Below are 18,588 nucleotides of genomic sequence, written 5' to 3' on the forward strand. Positions count from 1 at the left end.
TAAATGCATTGGGAATGCTTGTATTGACCTGTTTTGAACTGAAATGTGTGATTCTTTCTGTGCTCAAATTTTAAAAATGGGAATTTTAGCAGCGATGTTTATGGTTTCACAGTTTTCTACAGTTGTTGAAATGGCTTTTTTTGCTTTTCTCCCTCTTACCTTCCCCCTTCTAGTATCTGACCATAGTAACCTCCCAGAAATTGTGAGCAAGGTCCTAACTCAAGAAATGCAGAAAATCTTTGTTAATAAAAACTTGGAAAGTTTTAATGAAGAATTTCTCAAACACAATGCTACCTCCATTCAGCACCAACTGTCAGGTTTGTTTAACTTCTAAATGCTCTTGAAAAGGAGATGATTTAAGTGATTTAAATCCAGAATCTTTATCTGCAGTCCATAATTGATACATAAATTCCAATGAGCCAGAAATTCACATGTTTACAGTGGTTTTTTTTCTGCCTGCTTTTACCATGTTAAAAAAAACTCATTCCTTTTTTTATTAGATGCATAAGGAGCCTGCTTCTTTCCTCCAAAAAGTGCGATCAAACCACAACAGCTATTCAAGTGTGGAAGCACTGTCATCCCTCCTGTTGCAGCTTCTAGTTCTGAAATGACTAGAAAATATAAAACAAAAAATCCTATATATTAGAAGCAGTGCTTTTTCCTGTTTTCTTATTAGCTGGAATGTCTCTGTTCCTACTCATAGCTTTGTCATGTAGCAACAGCATGAATAAAAATATCATGACAAACTTGTTATGCTACTTTTGCTTTTCTGCTTCATGGTCAACAATGAAAATGTGTCAGGCACTTGAAGTACTTAGTACTAATCTCACCTAGTCTGTAAAAGCTACCCAGGGTCTGTCCAGAATCACTGGAGAAAGTTAGTTTCAGAGGATTGTTCATCTCTCTTAAAGGAAGGTTAGGTAATTTACCCCAAACTTAGAGGCCATTAAAAGATACCTACTTCAGGACAGCATCTTGAGAGAAATATTTGCATCCCTTCCCTGTGAGCAGGCTCAAGATTTGGGAAGTCAAGTACAGGTATCTCAGCAGGCAGTTGCTCCTAATTCTTACAGATGTGTTCTTCCACTCTTGTCGTTGTTGGGCATCTAACTGGATGTTTTCCAGGTTCTACTTTCTGGTCCTCCATTGTTATGGAAAACAGTACAGTCCCTTTGTCATAGAAATTGGACAGGCTAAGACTGTCATACTTCTGAGTTCGGCTTCACACTGTCCTACATCTTTAGTGCCTTTGAGAAGAACCCAAGCTAGATCATTGACAGTGGTGGCATCCATGTTAGAGAGATGTCAGGGACCCCTTTGAAGAAAGTGGGTCTGTTCACGTTCAGCGGAGGTGAGGGGCTTAATGTGTAAAGGCTCCTTAGGGTCCATTGGTCACTGTGATCCAACAGCGTATCAATTTACAGGCAGTAGGAACAAACGTGGGATTAGGATTTTTGAAGTGAAATCAGGAGTGAACTAACCATAGACATGTCCTTGGTAGCTTTAGGTCTTCACCTACGTGTCAGTCTTCTGTTTATGCTGAAACAGGTTTGAAGTGATTGTCTTATCTACTGTAAAATTTATAACTTCTTAAACTGTCATCTTGAATTCAAGTTTGAAAATGTAAAGGTCTGAAAGACCTAAACCTTAAGTCTGACAGTACAAATGAGTGTTTTCTTAGCTTAAAATGATTACTAATAAAAAAATTATAAGCAGAATCTTAATCCCTTTTCAATTTTCCTACTGTATCCTCCCTGACTTTAAACAAATGTAACTAGGTTAATAAGTTTAGTAAGTTTTTTGACAATGATTACTCAAACCCAAATATATTCAGTCTAGCAATTTATTTTGTGAAACCTTCTGGATACAAAAAGCAGTAAGAACTAGGAAACTTTCTTTAATTAGGAAAACAAATTTAATAATTGGGGAAATTAGTTGAGCAAGAGGAGACAATACACTCAATGTGGTTTTTCAGCTTTTTCAGTAAAATGATTTCTGAAGCTTTTTGTTCTTTGTAGTAGATTATATAGCGAGGTGTGTCTGGACTTTGTATTTGGGAAAAGGAAAGTATATGAAATGCCTACATGTTCATTAAGATAAGATTTTAACTTAAGGCAGCTATGATATGAGGAGCAACACAGTATTTTGCAGAGATGCTCAGACCAGTTTTGATAAACCGTGGTCCAAGAAGCTGCATGTAGTTACATTAATGCTATGTCTTACTTCTCACAAATGGTAGTCTAGTCCAGGCAAAGCACCAAACTTGCATTAAACTTCACTTGTACCTATACTGTTTCACTCAGCTCCAGATTTGTAGCCCAGCTTGGCCTTAACTTTCTGCCATATGGACGTATACTGGTCTGAATTTCTTCTGGATGGTGTTCCACAACTATTTAGTAGCTGCATTGTTCACTTATTTCCACTACTTTTCAAAATAATTCAGAGTATCTAAGAAAATGTCTTTTAATCATTGTAGGATGGATTTCATTTAGCCTGCTGATTTGAAGAGCTTAGTCATCAATGTACTCTCTACATGTATTTCTTGACTGACAGGTCTTCAGTAAGTGAGGCATTTCACTTTTGCAGAAGCAGATCTCCTGTGTTACTCAATCCTTATGCTTCTAATAAATTTCAAAATAGCTTTAGTTTCCTTAGTTTTAAGTTATAAATAAAGGAGGGAAACATGGTTTATTAAAACTTGTAAGAAGTCCTAATTCACATTGATTAATAAGTTTTCGGATTCTGTGTATCTGTATATGCGGAGTTGCATTTAGGAGCGCTATAATCTAAATGTTGTCTTCTTTCTTGTGATAAGGTGCAAAGATGATGTATTTCCTGGACAAATCAAGACAAGAAAAAGCAATTGCTGTTGCTACTAGATTGGATAAAAACATGAGAGACAAAAATGTGAAGGTAAAAGATACAGTCTCTAAAGCCAAAAAATGTGTGAGATCTTAAATAATGTATACTTAACTGCAGGATAATGTACATGCTTCATAGATCATGATAAATTCTTATTATTTGAAAGAACAAGGTTTCAGATTTCTTTCCCTAAGTAACTGTAAAATATCTGAATACCAACAGAGAATGTGTGTTTGCTCAGGTTAGTGTTGTTTAACCGTACATCTCTTTAGTAATAAAACAATTGTGAATTACACCTATTAACTGTTACTTTTGTTTCTTTAGACATTAACAAAGGTTTTTGAGGCACTGCTTGATGGCAGTTTTGGAAGCTGCCACACTCAATGTGAAGAATATCAAGCAGCATGTCATAAACTGTTTCCTTTTACGTCTGCCTTTATGCCTGCCACAAACGAGGACGATAGCAGCATTGCATCTGTGAATCATACAGCCATTAACCATGATTTGCTGTCTAATGAAATCTGAAGTAGCGTGTGCAAGCCCGTGTGTGTGTGTGTATACCTACATGCGCACATGTATAAAAAACTCTGACTCTCGTTACATACTGGCTGGATACAGATCAGGGTTACTTTTCCAGGTTGTATTTTAATATCTTTAACAGGTATAAAACAAAATATTTGGATAGTTAAATGAAATGGAGTATGCTATTAGTTATTTTTTTCTCCCAACAAAAACTGCCAATATTTATGTAAACATTATCCTTAATCAGCATTTTTCATGTTTATACTTGTACAGTTTTAAGTCTTTTAATAATCCATCAGCCCTCCCTCACAAAAAATATGGATGTTAAAGACCTGCTTTCACGTAAGTGTCGTTACATATACAGATAAATGTGATCATATCTTGTTAATAAATTACCATTTGAGCGTTTTTAGCAGATTAAGACTGAAGTGCTGCTTGAATTGCCCTCTTCGTCTTTTACTGTCCTTTAGGGGTTTTTCTGGGTTTGTTTGGGGTTTTTTTGGTTGTTTTTTGGTTTTTTGTTTTTTTTTTTTTTTAATTCTATTTTGATCTTTGGTCAGTTTGGTTTCTTTTGAAGCACAGTGACAATGAAAGCATTGGGTGTTTGCATGTTTTTGTCAGGTGTGTGTCTTATATGGAACCAGTGTTGATGGATATGAAGATTAGGTTTGTGTTTAAAAAAACAAAACAAAACAAAAAAACACTAAGGCTTTTTGAAAACTATTCTATCTACCTTGTGTTCCATAGCTATTGTTTCCTTAAGTTTATGGTCAGTTTAACATTTTCAAGTTTGAGTATCCTGAAGCAATTCCCTGTGAAAACAATGAATTTGATACTGTTGTTTGTCCTTCGTTCCATCTTCCCCTTCCTCCTCTTCCTTCTGGTTTCTCCCCATCTGTTCACCTATTGACACTTAAGTTGAAAAAGCTGCTCCAATTTTGGGCAAATGCAGAAGGTACAGTAATGGGGAATACAGTCCTTCTCTACATCATAAAAATTCACTGGTAAGTTTACTGTATTACCTCCATTAAAAGTCTTAGTTGTCCACTTATGGTCAATACTCCAGTACTTCTCATGCCTAAATACTATTGCTTTAGGTGCTGCAAAGCAAATAGTACGTGAGGAGTATGTTTTACATTTAAAAACTATTTAAGGGAGCACAAAGAGGCTGACTACAAATCATAATGAACCTTTTTCTTACTTTGTATTCTGGTGCATTAACTGTTAAATATACAACACATGAAAATGGAAGTCTGAATCTAATATACTTATTTAAAGCATACTATTGCTGGACAAAATGGCTAGATATGACAGCTTTACATTCTATAAGAACTGCTATCAAAACATAACTATACTGTGGCTTGTACAGAAAATCCATTTTCTGGAAACTGTAATGGAATCATTCAATCTTGGTTTGTTTTTATTTCACTGCAGTGTAAATAATTTCAGTAATATTAACTAGCCCCTCAAAGGCAAATATAAGTTCATGAAGAGGGGATTTTATTAAGACAAATAAACTGTTCTAATTAAAATTCTCCTTTGTGTGTCATCTGTTTAGATTCAAAATTGTTGAATGGAAAACTCACTGTAAAATATTGCCAACATATGTTATGCTGTAATAAATTATTTTGTACACACTTGCCTTTGGTGGAATTTTTGTGTATTTATGGACATCAAACGTCAACCCATCACATGCATTATTTTTTCTTGTTCAGCTGCAACATTCACTGGTTTAACATGAACTCTGTAAGTAGTTAAGGGGAAAAAAATCGCTATTTAGCACATTGAGATATGTGTATCTCTATACATAGCAACATACTACCCTGAGAAATACGGAAAGATGTTTTTGTCTTGGGTATTCACCATGTGCCATTTGCTGTGGAACAATTTGCTCAAAGATGTCTCACACAGGGAGATGTAGCTGGCCATAACGGGATTGGTTTGGCCCAGCAGTACCCTGGAAGCACTTTATCAGCCCACATAAGGTGAAGACATGAAGGGGTACAGTGGTCTTCTGTCTCTTGTAGTGATGATGCATTGCTAGAGATTTAATTCAGGCCTTCAAAAGGAGGCTGTGGCATGACAGATAAGACTGCTAATCCAGTCCTCTGGTATCTGTTTAGCTTGACACTTTAAATTAGACTTGAGCAAAAAATACCTTGGGTATCTTTTCAGCAGTTTATTCCTTGAGAAAATAGATGAATAGGTTTGATTTCTAGACTAAGAATTGTAGGAACTCTTTTGAGAATTCTGAAAATACAAAAATTGGATCTTCTGTCACCCAGCGTGTGGTGTGGTTTGGTTTTCTCGTAGAACTGCTGGAGGCATAAACTGCTGAGTTTTCTTCAGGGCTGTCATTGCAGGTTTGAACTGCTTGGGATAATGGATGTGTGGCAATCCTGTGGACCATTGCAGAGAGTGAGTAGGGTGGTACAACAAAAATAATGGAGAAGAACAGATGTCAGAGAAAGGTGGTGGGTTTGGTGGGTTTTTTTTTTTTGTTCTTTTTAAACTATTCTGAAAAGATTTGATGTCTTTTCAGTAACTTGAATTAGAAAAGGCATCAAACTTAACAGGCCTGTTAAGTTGTCCCAGAGGAAATGTGCTATCATACATAATTGCTAACAGTGCTTACATGTCACAGAATCAGTGCTTCACATTTCAGTGTTTAAAATATCAGCTACCCTAGCTCTACTCTGTCTTTCGTACTTTTTCATTGTTTTCTCTATCACTTTCTTGCTTTTTTTTTCCCCCCTCTGTGCAATTTGACCTGATTTGTCATCTCAAAAATAATTTAATCCACTTTACAGTCATTCTTGTTCCACTCTCCCATCCCTAAACTTCTTTCCTCCTCTAGCAAACGTGACATCCCAGGAGGCAGCTTCTCTTTTCTTATCAGTCTGTTGGCATCAAAATAACTGGCTGCATCAGGAATTTGTGGACAATCCAGATTGAGTTCGCTTGGGGGGGTGACTCTGAAGTTGAAAAGCCTCAGATCTCCTTTGCTCCAGTACAGTCACACCCTAGACCTGATCTTTTTGGCTCTCAAATCTGAGACGGGCTGTTTTCTCTCAAATGAGGTTAGCCGAGAGAACACACAATGGCTGAGACTAGGGTAGTTCCTGTTTTCAGCACCATCTATGACCCACAGGGAGGTGGAAGGAGTGACTGACTTACGCTACGCATCCCCTTTCTTCTCTCACTGGCCTGGCCGCAATTAATGCATAAAGAGCAAGGCAGCAATTTCATCAGGCCCTAAGGTAAGCTGCTTTAAGATGCTTCTGTGGCCACCCGCAAGCAGACCTGTGTCAGTGGAGCTATTGATACAGAGCATATTTCAGCTGGAGGCAGTCCTTGTGGGAAGGACTGGTCAAGTTTTGTTTGATGGTAGCAGTGGTTCTGCTGAGGAAAAGTCACTGGTGTAGACAGGGAGTGAAGCCCTGATCATCTACAGCTAGAGCTACAGCTACATCTCAAACTCATTCCTCATTCGGACCTCAGAAGTCTAGAATTGCTAAAGACCAAAACAAATTCCAGGTCTTATAATGTGCTTGAGTATTTTTACCCTGGTTTTTTTTTTTTTGTGGTGGTGGTGTTTTGTTTTTAACAAAAAGAAGCCTTTGACTAATCAAGGAAATTGTACTGTTTTCCTCTGGCAGGTTGACATTTCCATACAGGCCAACTTTAACAGATTGACGAGAAACCTTTTTTACCAATGTATCACTATGCTTTTTTTTTTATCAGTTGTTTTTATCAATACCGTATTCAAATGCTTCGCAATCTCGCGATGCGTTCTCACAACCCTTGTTTAATCTTCGTTGTAGATGGGCATGGCGCGACGCGTGCCCTAACCTGCAGCTACCTTAAGGTGGCATTTGCTGTCCAGGCAGAAGGAAAACACGCAAATGCAGCGAGAGCCTAGCGAAAGGCTGCCCGCAGAAGGCAGGGCCTCGCTTACCTGTCAGTATTGCCGTGCGCCTGAACTTGGGTGAGGTGCGCTTGCTGCCATCGGCAACAGATGTTCTGCAGCTATGTGCTCGGGTAGCACCTATATGATTACATTAAGTATTTTGCTATGGTGTGTGTATATATATAGGTTGGTTAGGCTTAATTTGCTCATTACCAGTCTTAGCAAAATCTCCAAAATGCCTTACATAGTCTGGATGTGAAACTATTGATGCATCAATTTTGATTGCTCTAAATTATAGTAAAAGTTTACTTACCTGTCTCTTTTTTTTTTTTTTTTTTGTGGATCTTTGAAGACTTTTTGAGCTGTTTTGTTGTGAGTTTCTTTTATAAATCCCTATTACTTACCCCTGCACAGACCAAATAATTGTGTGAACAACATAAATGTGATGAGAACTCACTGACCCGGCATCCAGTCTCGCGTAGGGCCCTGCCGTCCCACCCCCGTCTCGCATGAGTACCCCCTCTCCTTCTCTCGCTCCCTCACGCAGGCAGGCAGAGAGGCGTACCCCGAGGCTGACAAACGTCTCATCAGAGGGAATAAGCCTCTTCCAAAGGACCAGGCCTTAATGGGAGAAAATCCCGTACCTGATACTCGTATGGGTAACAAAAGTTTAGTCCAGAATTAGCAGTTAGGGTGGAAGGGGCAGTTTCTCACCTCTGTTCAGCTCTAACATCTCCAGGCTTCCCAAATAACGAATCCCTCAGCTAGGAAGAGGTCAAGCTTTAAGTGTGACACAAAAGATTCAAGCATAATGATGTTTTCATAGGTGAATGCACTTGCCACTTACTGTTTCAACAGCATCGCTGTATGTACTTTTGGCATTTGTTTTTTCACGGCTGAAACCGGGCGTTAATGAAAAGCGGTCAGTTCATGGATTTTTCCACCAGAGGGAAGCCTTGCATCCCGAATATTTTCATAGCAAAGGAAGGCTGCCGTCTCATTTATTTTCAGGTGTTTTCTGGGTGCCTATCTTCTTTTTTCTTTCAGGCAGTGGAGAGAGGTCGTCAGTGTTTTGTATGCGCTTAAATGGCTGAGTGAGACGTGTATTCATATAACCCAGCTCTCCGTAGGCATCGGTTTGGGGATCTGAAGTCGAGAGCGTAGTTGCTTGGGCTTATTTCATACCAGCTGAGAAGAGAGACACAGGGAGAGGCTATCTGAGCCCGCGGATGGTCGGAAGCACCTTTTGGGAGATCCTGTGTCGTATGCAGAAAGCGTCGGTCAACTCGGCTCCTGCCTTACTCTCCTCCTCTCCTTCCGAAGAGGAGCTGTAGGCCTTCTCTGCTGCCTGCAGGCTGAGGCAGAACGTATTGGCCTTGAAGATTAGCCTTCGCTCCAGTTCATTTATCATGGACTAAATACACTGTTCACCACGCAGGCTTTGCTGCTTAAACGTATTTCAAGTCTAGACAAAGTATTTGAGAATGTGCTGTTAACGCTTAAGAGGAGGTTTGGGGTTTTGAGAGGTTCCTAGAGGTATTTTAGGTATGCGGTAAGGTGGGAAAAGGGAATACGTGGTCTTTCCAGCACTGATTTTCATATGGTAAATGGTCAAACTTAAAGCAAACCAGGATGCGAGGACCAGAGCAGGAGCTGTCTTACTGTTCCCTGCGCAGAGCAGTCCTAGTTCAAAACAAGGCTTTATACCACAAGTAACAAACTGTCATCAAACCTATGTATAACGTAAGAAAACTGTACTTGCTGGAGGCCTGGCTTTGTAAATAGTAGTGCAAAAGATACCCAGGGATCTACAAAAGGTATCAGGCACCAAAGGAGTCTGTTAACTGTCACTGGAGATGTTTAATCAAATTTTAGCTAAGCCATGTACTTGATTATATTTAAAATGAGCTCAGAGAGTACCTGAAGTTGGAGGAACTTTTATTTCTATTAATAACATTCCCTTCACATCTAAATGTCTTTCTAGGGAAATTCAAACCAATGGACTGAAGCAGTTAGATTTGCCATGGATAAATTTATTACTTTGGGATCCATAGGAGAGATCACGATTCATTTGCTCAGGGATTAGAGTACTAATCCAGGTGGTGAGGACGTGTCCTGGTGGTTAGCTCGGGCATTGCAGAGGATCCAGATGTGAACCGGTATAGGAATGTCAGCAGGTACCTTGCTGGTTTTGCCCTGTTCAGGACTACGGCACTCAGCTGTGTGATTTGTGAACACCAAAGCATCCGCAAGGTGCTTCTCCGGGACAAAAAAAAACCAAACAGGCCTGTACTGACATCAAGGGGTGTAAACTTTCTCTTTGGCAGCCTATGGCTTCGCTAGAGACTTTCTTTTTTAGTAAGCAGGGAATTCTTCAAAAATCAAAAGGTTGGGCAACTCTGCTGTCAGGGAACCCCTATATCCAATTCAAAGCTACAGGCACCTCAGGATGCCCAACATCTGAAAATAGTTCTTGCAATACTGATATCTGCAAGGCTGATGTCCTTTTTGCTTCTGCCACCTCGACTGTAACACATTGTGCTGAAAGATGTAGATCCACAGGATTTCTTGAGTTTATCTGACAACTTGTTCCTAAAAACTTTTTGTCTTCTCCCCACTGTACTTCTCCAGTCTCTCTCCCCGCTTCGGGCTCTGGCACTTGCTGTTCGCTTCTGTGAACAGATTCAAATCAACGGCTTAGCAGGAACCTAACCCGGCAAATGTAGGCTGGTTATCTCCCAGTTCTATGTAGATAGTGAAAAGACGGCGATGTCTAATCAAATATTTGAGGAGCAGCCCACACATAGTTGTATCAGGCTATGAATATTTTGGTCATGGCCTTCCGTTCATGGAAGGTACATATTCCTCTCAATTACCTCCCGATATAGGAAGTATGTTTTTCTGGAAGAAACTGTGCTCCTTCTGGGTTTGCTCAAACAGAGCTTGGCTGTGGCCATGCATGGTTCTTTCTAGCATGTTTCATGGACAATCTCACGATACTGCCCATCTCTGAGGAGCAGAAGGGGTGGGGTGGGGGCATTGGGGAAATGGCAGCAACAAATAACTGATCAAAAGAAAGTTGCCTCTGCACTTGGCTGTTTACTATTAGACAACCTCTCATCAGCATTGCCCGTCTTGACAGAAGCCCTGGCCTTCCTGAGGAACGAGGACCACAGTGGCTGGTGGCCATGTTGGCCTGACCAGGTACATGACCCACCATGACACAAACTGACTGCAGAGATCTGACTACCTTTTTTTCTCCAAAAACATAAGCTATTTCTATCTCTGCTGACTACCTCTTTCCCTCTGTTGTCTCCTCTTACTTGCTGAGGGCTTGTAAACTTGCTCTAATAACAAGAAATTCACGTCTGCGTCAAGTGCTAAGCCCGGCACAATGCCACGTAAGTACTAAGTTGGTGTGTGCTCTTTGAGGTGTGCTTTCAGGAAGACTCATGGCCTACGTAATCCTGGATGCAACGGCATAATACACGTGTTTTTCAATACCATGGCAGGATAAACCTGGATGGGCAGAGCTGGGTTTTAAGTGCCAACAGGGGCAAAGCCTGTGTTTTTCAGTGGTATTTTATGTTCAATTATTTTTTTTAACCACTGCCCTCTTGTGTGAATGCTCTACTCTAGTTTTGTATGCAAATCCTCTGCTGTAGAAATACAACTAGTAAATCAGGGCTGGGCAGCATGGAGTGGGCAATTCTGAAAGCCTTTTATTTATTAAATGAAAGTTGGAAATAGAAAATGAGCATATGGAAGAAGCTGCTGTCACAGATCCTCCCTCTGGCTGGGAGAATTAGAGCATGGTTTACTTAACTTCCATTTGTGAGGAAGACAGGATGCTGCTATGGCTTGTCACAAAAATTATTTGAGGCTGAGAAAAATGGAAAAAACCCAGGGCTTTCAATAATTATTCTTAAATTGAAATGCAGTTGTCTCAGAGGAAAGAGCCAGATGCAGTAGGTGGTCACTGACTGTAACACTGATTCTTTTCTTCCCATCTACATAACCCCCTGTGCACTCGTAACAAGAGAGGCTCCGATGGACTAAAGCATGGTTATTTCCCAACCATAAATATGCAAATCCCTGTCCCTTATAGGAGGGTGATTTGCTGGCTAACCAAAGCGCAAGGATTACTGCTTTTGTTCCACATTTGTATGGTGACTGACTCAATGGGGTCCCGGTCCATGATTGGCATTACTACAACACAAATAAATGAAGAGCTACACTTCTGTTCTAACATATGCAACCACATGCCTTCAGCAAACAAGCGATCTTGGCTTCTCCTTTTGCCTCCTACTGCCTTAATGCCAACAGAGCATAGGAGGGAGAGGAAGACTTGATTTTTCCAGCCTGCTTCCGTAGCTTGCTTCAGTCGGGTGGATGGGAACAACATCCTACACCCCCTGCCATTCCTGACTTCCCCTATTCTTGTCACTGTACTGGTCTGAGTGACCTTGAGATTGGTTCAATACAAGAGAAAGATGCTTCTGGACCATGGAAAAAAGAAAGCAGTGGTCTAGTCACGCAAGGGCAAGTAAAATAGACAAAATGGAAACCCATGTAAAATTTTAAAAAGAAAAAAAAAACACCACAAAACCCAGAGAATATTCAGTATTCCCAGGAAAATCTAGTAAGAATTCTTCTTGGGCAAGGAACATTTTCCTTTCTTTGGTTATGTTTAGTATGGTTTTGGTCAGGTATTTTGGCTACAAGTATATTTTATTATCATTGTCATTATTAATTACTTCAATTTAGAGTCTATATTTCTTGGCCAGGGTTAAGGCTCTGGAAACATACAGTCCCCAAACAATGCTGGATGTGAAGTACAAGATGACTGAGCCAAACAGGTTACGTGTGTGTGACTGCGTGAAATATCGTAACAGAAACAGTACAAAATGCAAAATTTTTAGTCGGAATAAATAGCACTGACATCTGCCTGAAAATTTCACTGCCTTTTATTTTTTTTTATGGAGGAGATGAACTAGGAGAAATGTCGTCTTCTTTTAACACATAAGAGCTCACTTATACACTTCACAAGACTTAAAATTTGTTTCCAATGTGGTTTGTGTGTCAGATATTTTTCATGAAATGAGACTCTTAAGCCTTAAATTCCCACCTGTTTCTTGTATATAATCACCCACTGTTGAGTCAACGTTCCTTCTCCTCTTGACAAAGCTACCATTTTTTTTGAAGTAGCACAGCATCCAGCCACCTTAACTTCTCCATTTCTCAACAATTCAGAGCAAAAAACAGGTGGAAAACAACAACTGCTTCTCAGTTGCATTTGAAATGGTACAAGTTTCTTGAAGGAGTGGTAGTCATGAAAGGTTTTGAAGCAAAACTGGCAGAAAAGGAGAGAACTCAGCTTCTCCAGTTCTTGATCCGGCACATTAACTTACACCAACCCCGCTACGGTGGCAGTAGCATCAGGTAGAGGCAGAAACAGTGGTTTGCCCTGAGCTAGAGCCCACAGAAAAGAAAGCTGTTACATTACATGTGTATGCTTTTTCCGTTTTTTTCACATTACTCTTTTAAACTGATATTTACTGCTACTGGACTCTTTTGGATGACTTCTGCTGGGGGAGAACTTAATGTAAGAAGAACAAACTCAAACTCAACAAACAAACTTCATTCAGCCTTGTGCAGAGTCTCATGTGCAATCTGCCCATGCAGAAGATACGCGCACAACCTTGTTTTCCTGAAAATAGAGTCAAAAGGAGGCAATTTCTTCACTTCCAGTTGCCACACAGCACTCCAGCCGCCAGGCTCTCTCCCCCTCCTGGCTCACTGCCATGGTCCCTTTGCTTACATTTCTCTTGCTGTCTTCTTGGCTTTTTGACCACTTCTCTCTGCTTGTTCTCTGGTTGCTCCTTTGCACTACAGGGAAAAAACTACCAGACAACATCCATCTCCTTGCATTAAGATCCAGAAACACTAGTACAGCTTTCAAGCAGTGTTTTGGTTGGTTTCTCCTACATCTGAAGCGATCTCACTCTAAAAAAGAGCTTCTTATATCTCTCCACTGCCACTATAGCATTATCTGTGGGTATATATTATCAGAGGAGGGTGACCAAGATTGTGAAAGGTCTCGAGGGCAAGACTTACGAGGAGGGGCTGAGGTCACTTGGCTTGTTCAGCTTGTTCATCTTGGACAAGAGAAGGCTGAGGGGTGGCCTCGTGCCATCTACAGCTTCCTCAAGGGGGGCAGTGGAGGGGGATGTGCTGATCTCCTCTCTCTGGTGACCAGCAGTAGGACACGAAGGAATGGAATGAAGCTGTGTCAGAAGTTCAGGTTGGATGTTAGGAAAAGGTTCTTCCCTGAGAGGGTGGTCGGTCACTGGAACAGGCTCCCCAGGGAAGTGGTCATGGTACCAAGCCTGTCAGAGTTCAAGGAGCGTCTGGACAATGCTCTTAGTTGTACGGTCTAGTTTTAGGTAGTCCTGCAAGGAGCAGGGAGTTAAACTCAATGATCCTTATGGGTCCCTTCAACTTGAGATATTCTATAATTCTATGATGTACTGCCTATATACGGTCAGTGCATGCTCTGTGCAGCTGGATTCTGAGGATTTTCTGATGGATGTGAACTTTTGCTGTGACTTTTAGTGAACTCAAGATTGAAGGTTTCCCAAAACCCGGCTGTAATATATGTAATACAGCCCAATATCTCTTGCATTTGGTTTTATAATGCACTCCATTCAGTTTGCTTTGCTCATAGACATTCTGTTTTCAGGATGTTTTGCACTAGCAAAACAAACATAGGATCATTGGAAAAACCTGGTGACCGATGAGGAAAAGAAGAAAAGGACTTGTCTTGCAGCTTGATATTAGAAGTGTTTCCGCAAATATGACCAGGAATTAGGTTGTCAGCAGTTGTCTCTGTTGACCCAAACATCTAAAATTTAGCTTAAGTTACTCCAATGTGAAGAAGAAATGCAGGTGGTACTAAGAACATGCAGAGAGCACTTTCCTGAGTACAGAAGAATCAAACAAGCAAAAACCATCTTCATGTTTTCAGGTCTAAGCCTTTGGTTGGGACCTGTATGCCTCCTGTAGATTTGGAGTACATTTGGGCTGGTCTTCCAGTTAAGTTTCCTCTGAAAGAGAAGTCAGCTCATGCACAAGAAAAATGCTTAGAAACTGAAACGACCAGAAGGCAGCTGGGGACAATAGCAGATCTGCATCAAAATTGCTATTGCCCCAAGTCAGATGGATAATAGGAACATACCTTTCATTAAGTGACACTATTCCTTTCATCTTCTTTCAAAAAGGCACCAAACAGAATCTGATTGAGTTATTTTGAAACTTCCTTATCTCTTATTTTCTCAGTACCATCCCTCTCCTTACCTGAACTCCTCTCCCTTTCTCATGCAATGCTCAGCCAAAGTCCCTTGACCCAGAACTTTCAAATTCTTGAGCAGTTTTGCATATCTCTTTGCTGTGGACAGAAGCTCACACTAAACTGTCCCTTCCAGCGTTGTCAATATAGGCCATAATTACACCTATCAGTTTGAATGACTTTTAATCCAGCAGCAAAAATACTGATGATATCTAAACTGCCATAAACATGTTTCAGAGTAAATAACTGATTTAAATATATCCATTCAAAACTCCAAGAGCTTCTGCTTCATGGTACTGAAAGACAGAGGAAGAGAAAACTGCACAGGCTATATTCTGTTTGTGTTTAGGAGGTTAATTTGACAAGCAGAAAATTTAGAAGTGTAATGGGTTGGAGAAAGTGAGGTTTTGGCAGAATTCAGCAGGAACTCGCGAGGCCACAGTCACGGGTGGCAGTGAGCTGGTCCATGAGTTTGCATCCACTGTCCGTCAGAGGGAGAGAGAAAAACAAAAGGACTTGTGTCAGTTCACAGTTTTTCAAGATTAATTATATTGCTGTAAGTCACTCACTCTTCCCATTGGTGTCGTGGATTGAGCAACAGGTTACAGACTTTTATTTAGCCCGGCTGGCAGCAAATGCAGGTTGTTACACCTCTGATGGTAGTTAGGTAGCCTATGTAAGACGCATGGCTCATCTCAGCCAAGTTTTAATTAGGCAGCTGTCCTCATTACAGAACAAGTTTAGCAATTCACTCACATAGGCAACTCCGCTTGCAGCGTAAAGAATAAAAGAGACTGGAGTGTTAACCACTGTCTCACCCTTCAAAAGAGCATCCCGAGGGCAGGGCTGCGATGCACTGAACAGAGAGACAAGTTATACCGATGATGTTTGGTCTATTCCTGCTCTGTGGCTCAAGGAGTTGGGTTTCCCCACGTGTCAGTCTGGCTGGCACCTGTGCTTTTTCATCCTCCACAGCTTTCATTTTTCTTCTCCACAGCTGTCTAAATGTTGGGTTCCCTTGCCTTCCTTCAGCTAGAAGTTTGGCGATGATGGGCTTATATTTTTCATTCCTAGGTTTTAAATGAAGCATCTATTTTAGCCACTTGGTACTGTTACTTTTGTAAAGAATTATTATTTTCACAGACTGAAAAATATTAGAAGGCAGCTGGAAATTGTATGTTCGAAACTCCAGGCTGCTTCCATGGGCAGGGATCTATCACTCCAGCTTTTGTCTAGCACCAATACCAGCGAGAAGACGGGATGAGATTTCACAAAACATCTGCTTTTAACTGTGGGAACACGGTGCTTACTCAACAGCATTGATATTTTGGGGTACTCTTGATCTTTGAAGTGGTGAAAAGAAATGATTGATTAGACCAGAACTTTTCAGCCATTTCTGACTTGCAAATTCCCCCCTTCTGCAGCTCCAGTTTCTGCATATGTGCATATGGGGCTGCATATGTGCTGTGGATTTTAACCTACTTCCAGTAAATTTGCCTTTCTTTTTTTTGCTGTCTTACATTAATGCCTCGGAAGTTGTTCACGGATCTGTAGCCATCTCTGGGCCGTGGTTTGAAAATCACTAGACTAGTCAACCTGCAGCACCAATGCCTGCATAAACACATCCTAGGATTCTCCTCCGTGTAGCAGCACAAGGCTCTGTGTCCCAAATTACTCCATGTTTCGCTTAGAAAACTAGCACCTTGTGAGCCTTGCAACTTGGCTATAGCAGACTGCCTGCTAATGTTTTAAAAGTCTTTCCCTGAAGCATATTTACAGGCAGGATTTGTTGGTTTAAATAGCTATGTGGCTCACAAGTTTGTGAGGTTAAAAATGCAGTAGGAAACCACTGTAAACATTGCATCACCGGCTGAGGAGGGTCTGGAGACACTGTGTCGAATGGTCAGGAAGAAATTCACTTTAAATACACCTTGGACGGCTGCCTAGAAGAAGGGAGGGATTCAGTAGCTGAGGTTTACATTACAAGTTGCGTTGGATGTTTCCACTGATAAACAAGAGCAGCCTGACGCGTCGGTCTGCAGTGTTTCAGGGCACTGCGCTTAGAAGTGCCCTCTTCATTTTGCCAGATGTGGGCTGATCCTGTTGGCCCCAGTGGCAAAAATGCACCTAATTCAGTGGGAGCATGTCGGGGTCCTTCAAGAATATTTACGAAGATGCATGGCTATATGGTCTATAACATAGAACCGATAGGCATAAAAATCAATCTTTATTCCCTCATGTATAAGCTTAATGGTTTATGCAGAAGATTAAAATTCACCAGCTGAATATCAGCTGCATTCAATGGAATCACAGGCTGCTTAGGAGAAAGAAGGAGCTGCAGTAGAAAACATGAGTATTTACTGGAAGAAATGTTAAGAGACTCGTCTATGGAGCAGTAAACATGACCAAGGATTTTTAAGCCCAGGTTTTCTTAAGGAAAGAAGATTCCCGAACACATGGCTGTAAAGAAGGGAAGTTTATGGAATCATTTCTTCAGCATGCCTAGAAATGATTCTGAAAATGGTAAATTTGAGTGTAAAATAATAATTTAAAGAGAAGGCCAGGGATAAACTCTTGTATCGCTACGGGGAAGCAGTTGTTCTCTTCCCCTACCCACGTCCCCATCCACTCTCTCCTTTTATCAGCTCTGGAGCTCACCTACCTGAGCTGAGTCCATTCAACTCGGTCCAACAGAAAACTACTCACTTTCTCACTGGATTAGTTTTCTGCTGTTCTAATGTGTTGAACTGGCTCAGCAGAAGACGAGACAAACCCGCTACAAATGATGTGCCGGAGGTCTATGCCAGGAGCATGAGAAGGAAGAAGCAGGACAGGTCGTTCCCCGTTTTGTGGCAGCAAGGCCCCTGAACAACTCAAGCCTTGTTGTCCAGCTTTGTGGGCTACATGTGCGCTCTTTCTTCATGACGATGTGACCCCATCCCAGACAGCTGTGAGATTGCTTGACCATCTTCAGGAGAAATAATAGGGAAGGCACAGGAGGACTTTTAGCCTTTGGTTATTTTGCCTGTATTCCTCACAAAACAGATAGATGCAAGCCTGATCTAAAACATCTTTTGCCTCTAAGTCATGTCTTGCTATACAAACAAGCGTGGGACTAAGTAACCAGTGCTTGATGGGGACGTGTGCAGACAGTTGTGTTGATCATATGTGTAGGTGCTTGGGCAAGAGAGAATTGACGTCAGCTGTGGGGCCAGGTCCTTGTCTTGTTGGGCTGTGAGTTCTACCTAGTCACGTACTCGACGGTTCTCCTTTCTGCCTTGTGTCTATTGTCGTTCATCCTGCTCGTGCTCTTGACGTCATGCCCTCGTATCTTCTTGTTCCCTACTTTTTAACCTCGCTTGCCATCTATGTCACTACTGTCTTCAAAAGTATTGTTTGTAGCCACTTCTACGAGCAGAAAGAAAAACAGAGGAAGACCACAAGAGAGGAGGAAGCCATAGAATAAATAACGATTGAACTTCACCATGAGAACTTCTTTTGATCCACTGCAAAAATAAATAAATGCCTCCATATCAGCTGGTAAGGAGAGGTGAACAAATCTGTTAGATACAGATGGTTTATTGTCTAGAATATTGTTTTTCTCATTATATATCTTGCAGGAACAATGACAACATGTCTGAAAGTGTCGAGAAGTTCCGGAGAGATTTTTTTTCTTCCCTCTCCCTGTCCTAGACTCTTCTATTTTAATTCTAGATATTCTCATCAACACACAAACATAACCATAGCTCCTGACACACACGCATGGAATAGCACCTGATGTCTGTTTTCAGTATTACTGGCCGTAACTAAATGTGACAGAGTCTTCCCCAATGGGTATTTAAGAGAACCGGTATTTTAGCTGCTCAGACAGCTTTTATTTAAAACAAGCGAGAGACAGCACAGGAGCAATATTGGGTAGCTATGGCATGTATAGACATCAGGTTAA

The 18,588-nt window shown here is 41.0% G+C and overlaps 1 protein-coding gene across 5 annotated transcripts in view; it reads left to right on the plus strand.

Moving 5' to 3' along the window:
* The window catches only part of NAA16 (N-alpha-acetyltransferase 16, NatA auxiliary subunit), a 71,239-nt gene extending 67,438 nt beyond the window's left edge, over positions 1 to 3,801 (plus strand). For 4 of the 5 annotated variants that reach the window (XM_087755961.1, XM_087755959.1, XM_087755962.1 and 1 more), the window contains 3 exons: positions 174 to 317; positions 2,816 to 2,913; positions 3,187 to 3,801. In XM_087755961.1, the coding sequence (XP_087612087.1) occupies positions 174 to 317; positions 2,816 to 2,913; positions 3,187 to 3,387 (443 nt within the window). In that variant the 3' untranslated portion in view covers positions 3,388 to 3,801. The remainder of the gene's footprint in view (positions 1 to 173; positions 318 to 2,815; positions 2,914 to 3,186) is intronic. The other variant, XM_087755960.1, reaches the window with a different exon arrangement.
* The last annotated feature ends 14,787 nt before the right edge of the window (positions 3,802 to 18,588 follow it).

The sequence above is a fragment of the Nipponia nippon genome, unplaced genomic scaffold (assembly GCF_047370975.1).
Source record: "Nipponia nippon isolate SJK-2023a ecotype South Korea unplaced genomic scaffold, ASM4737097v1 scaffold_2, whole genome shotgun sequence".
Taxonomy (NCBI): Eukaryota; Metazoa; Chordata; class Aves; order Pelecaniformes; family Threskiornithidae; genus Nipponia; species Nipponia nippon.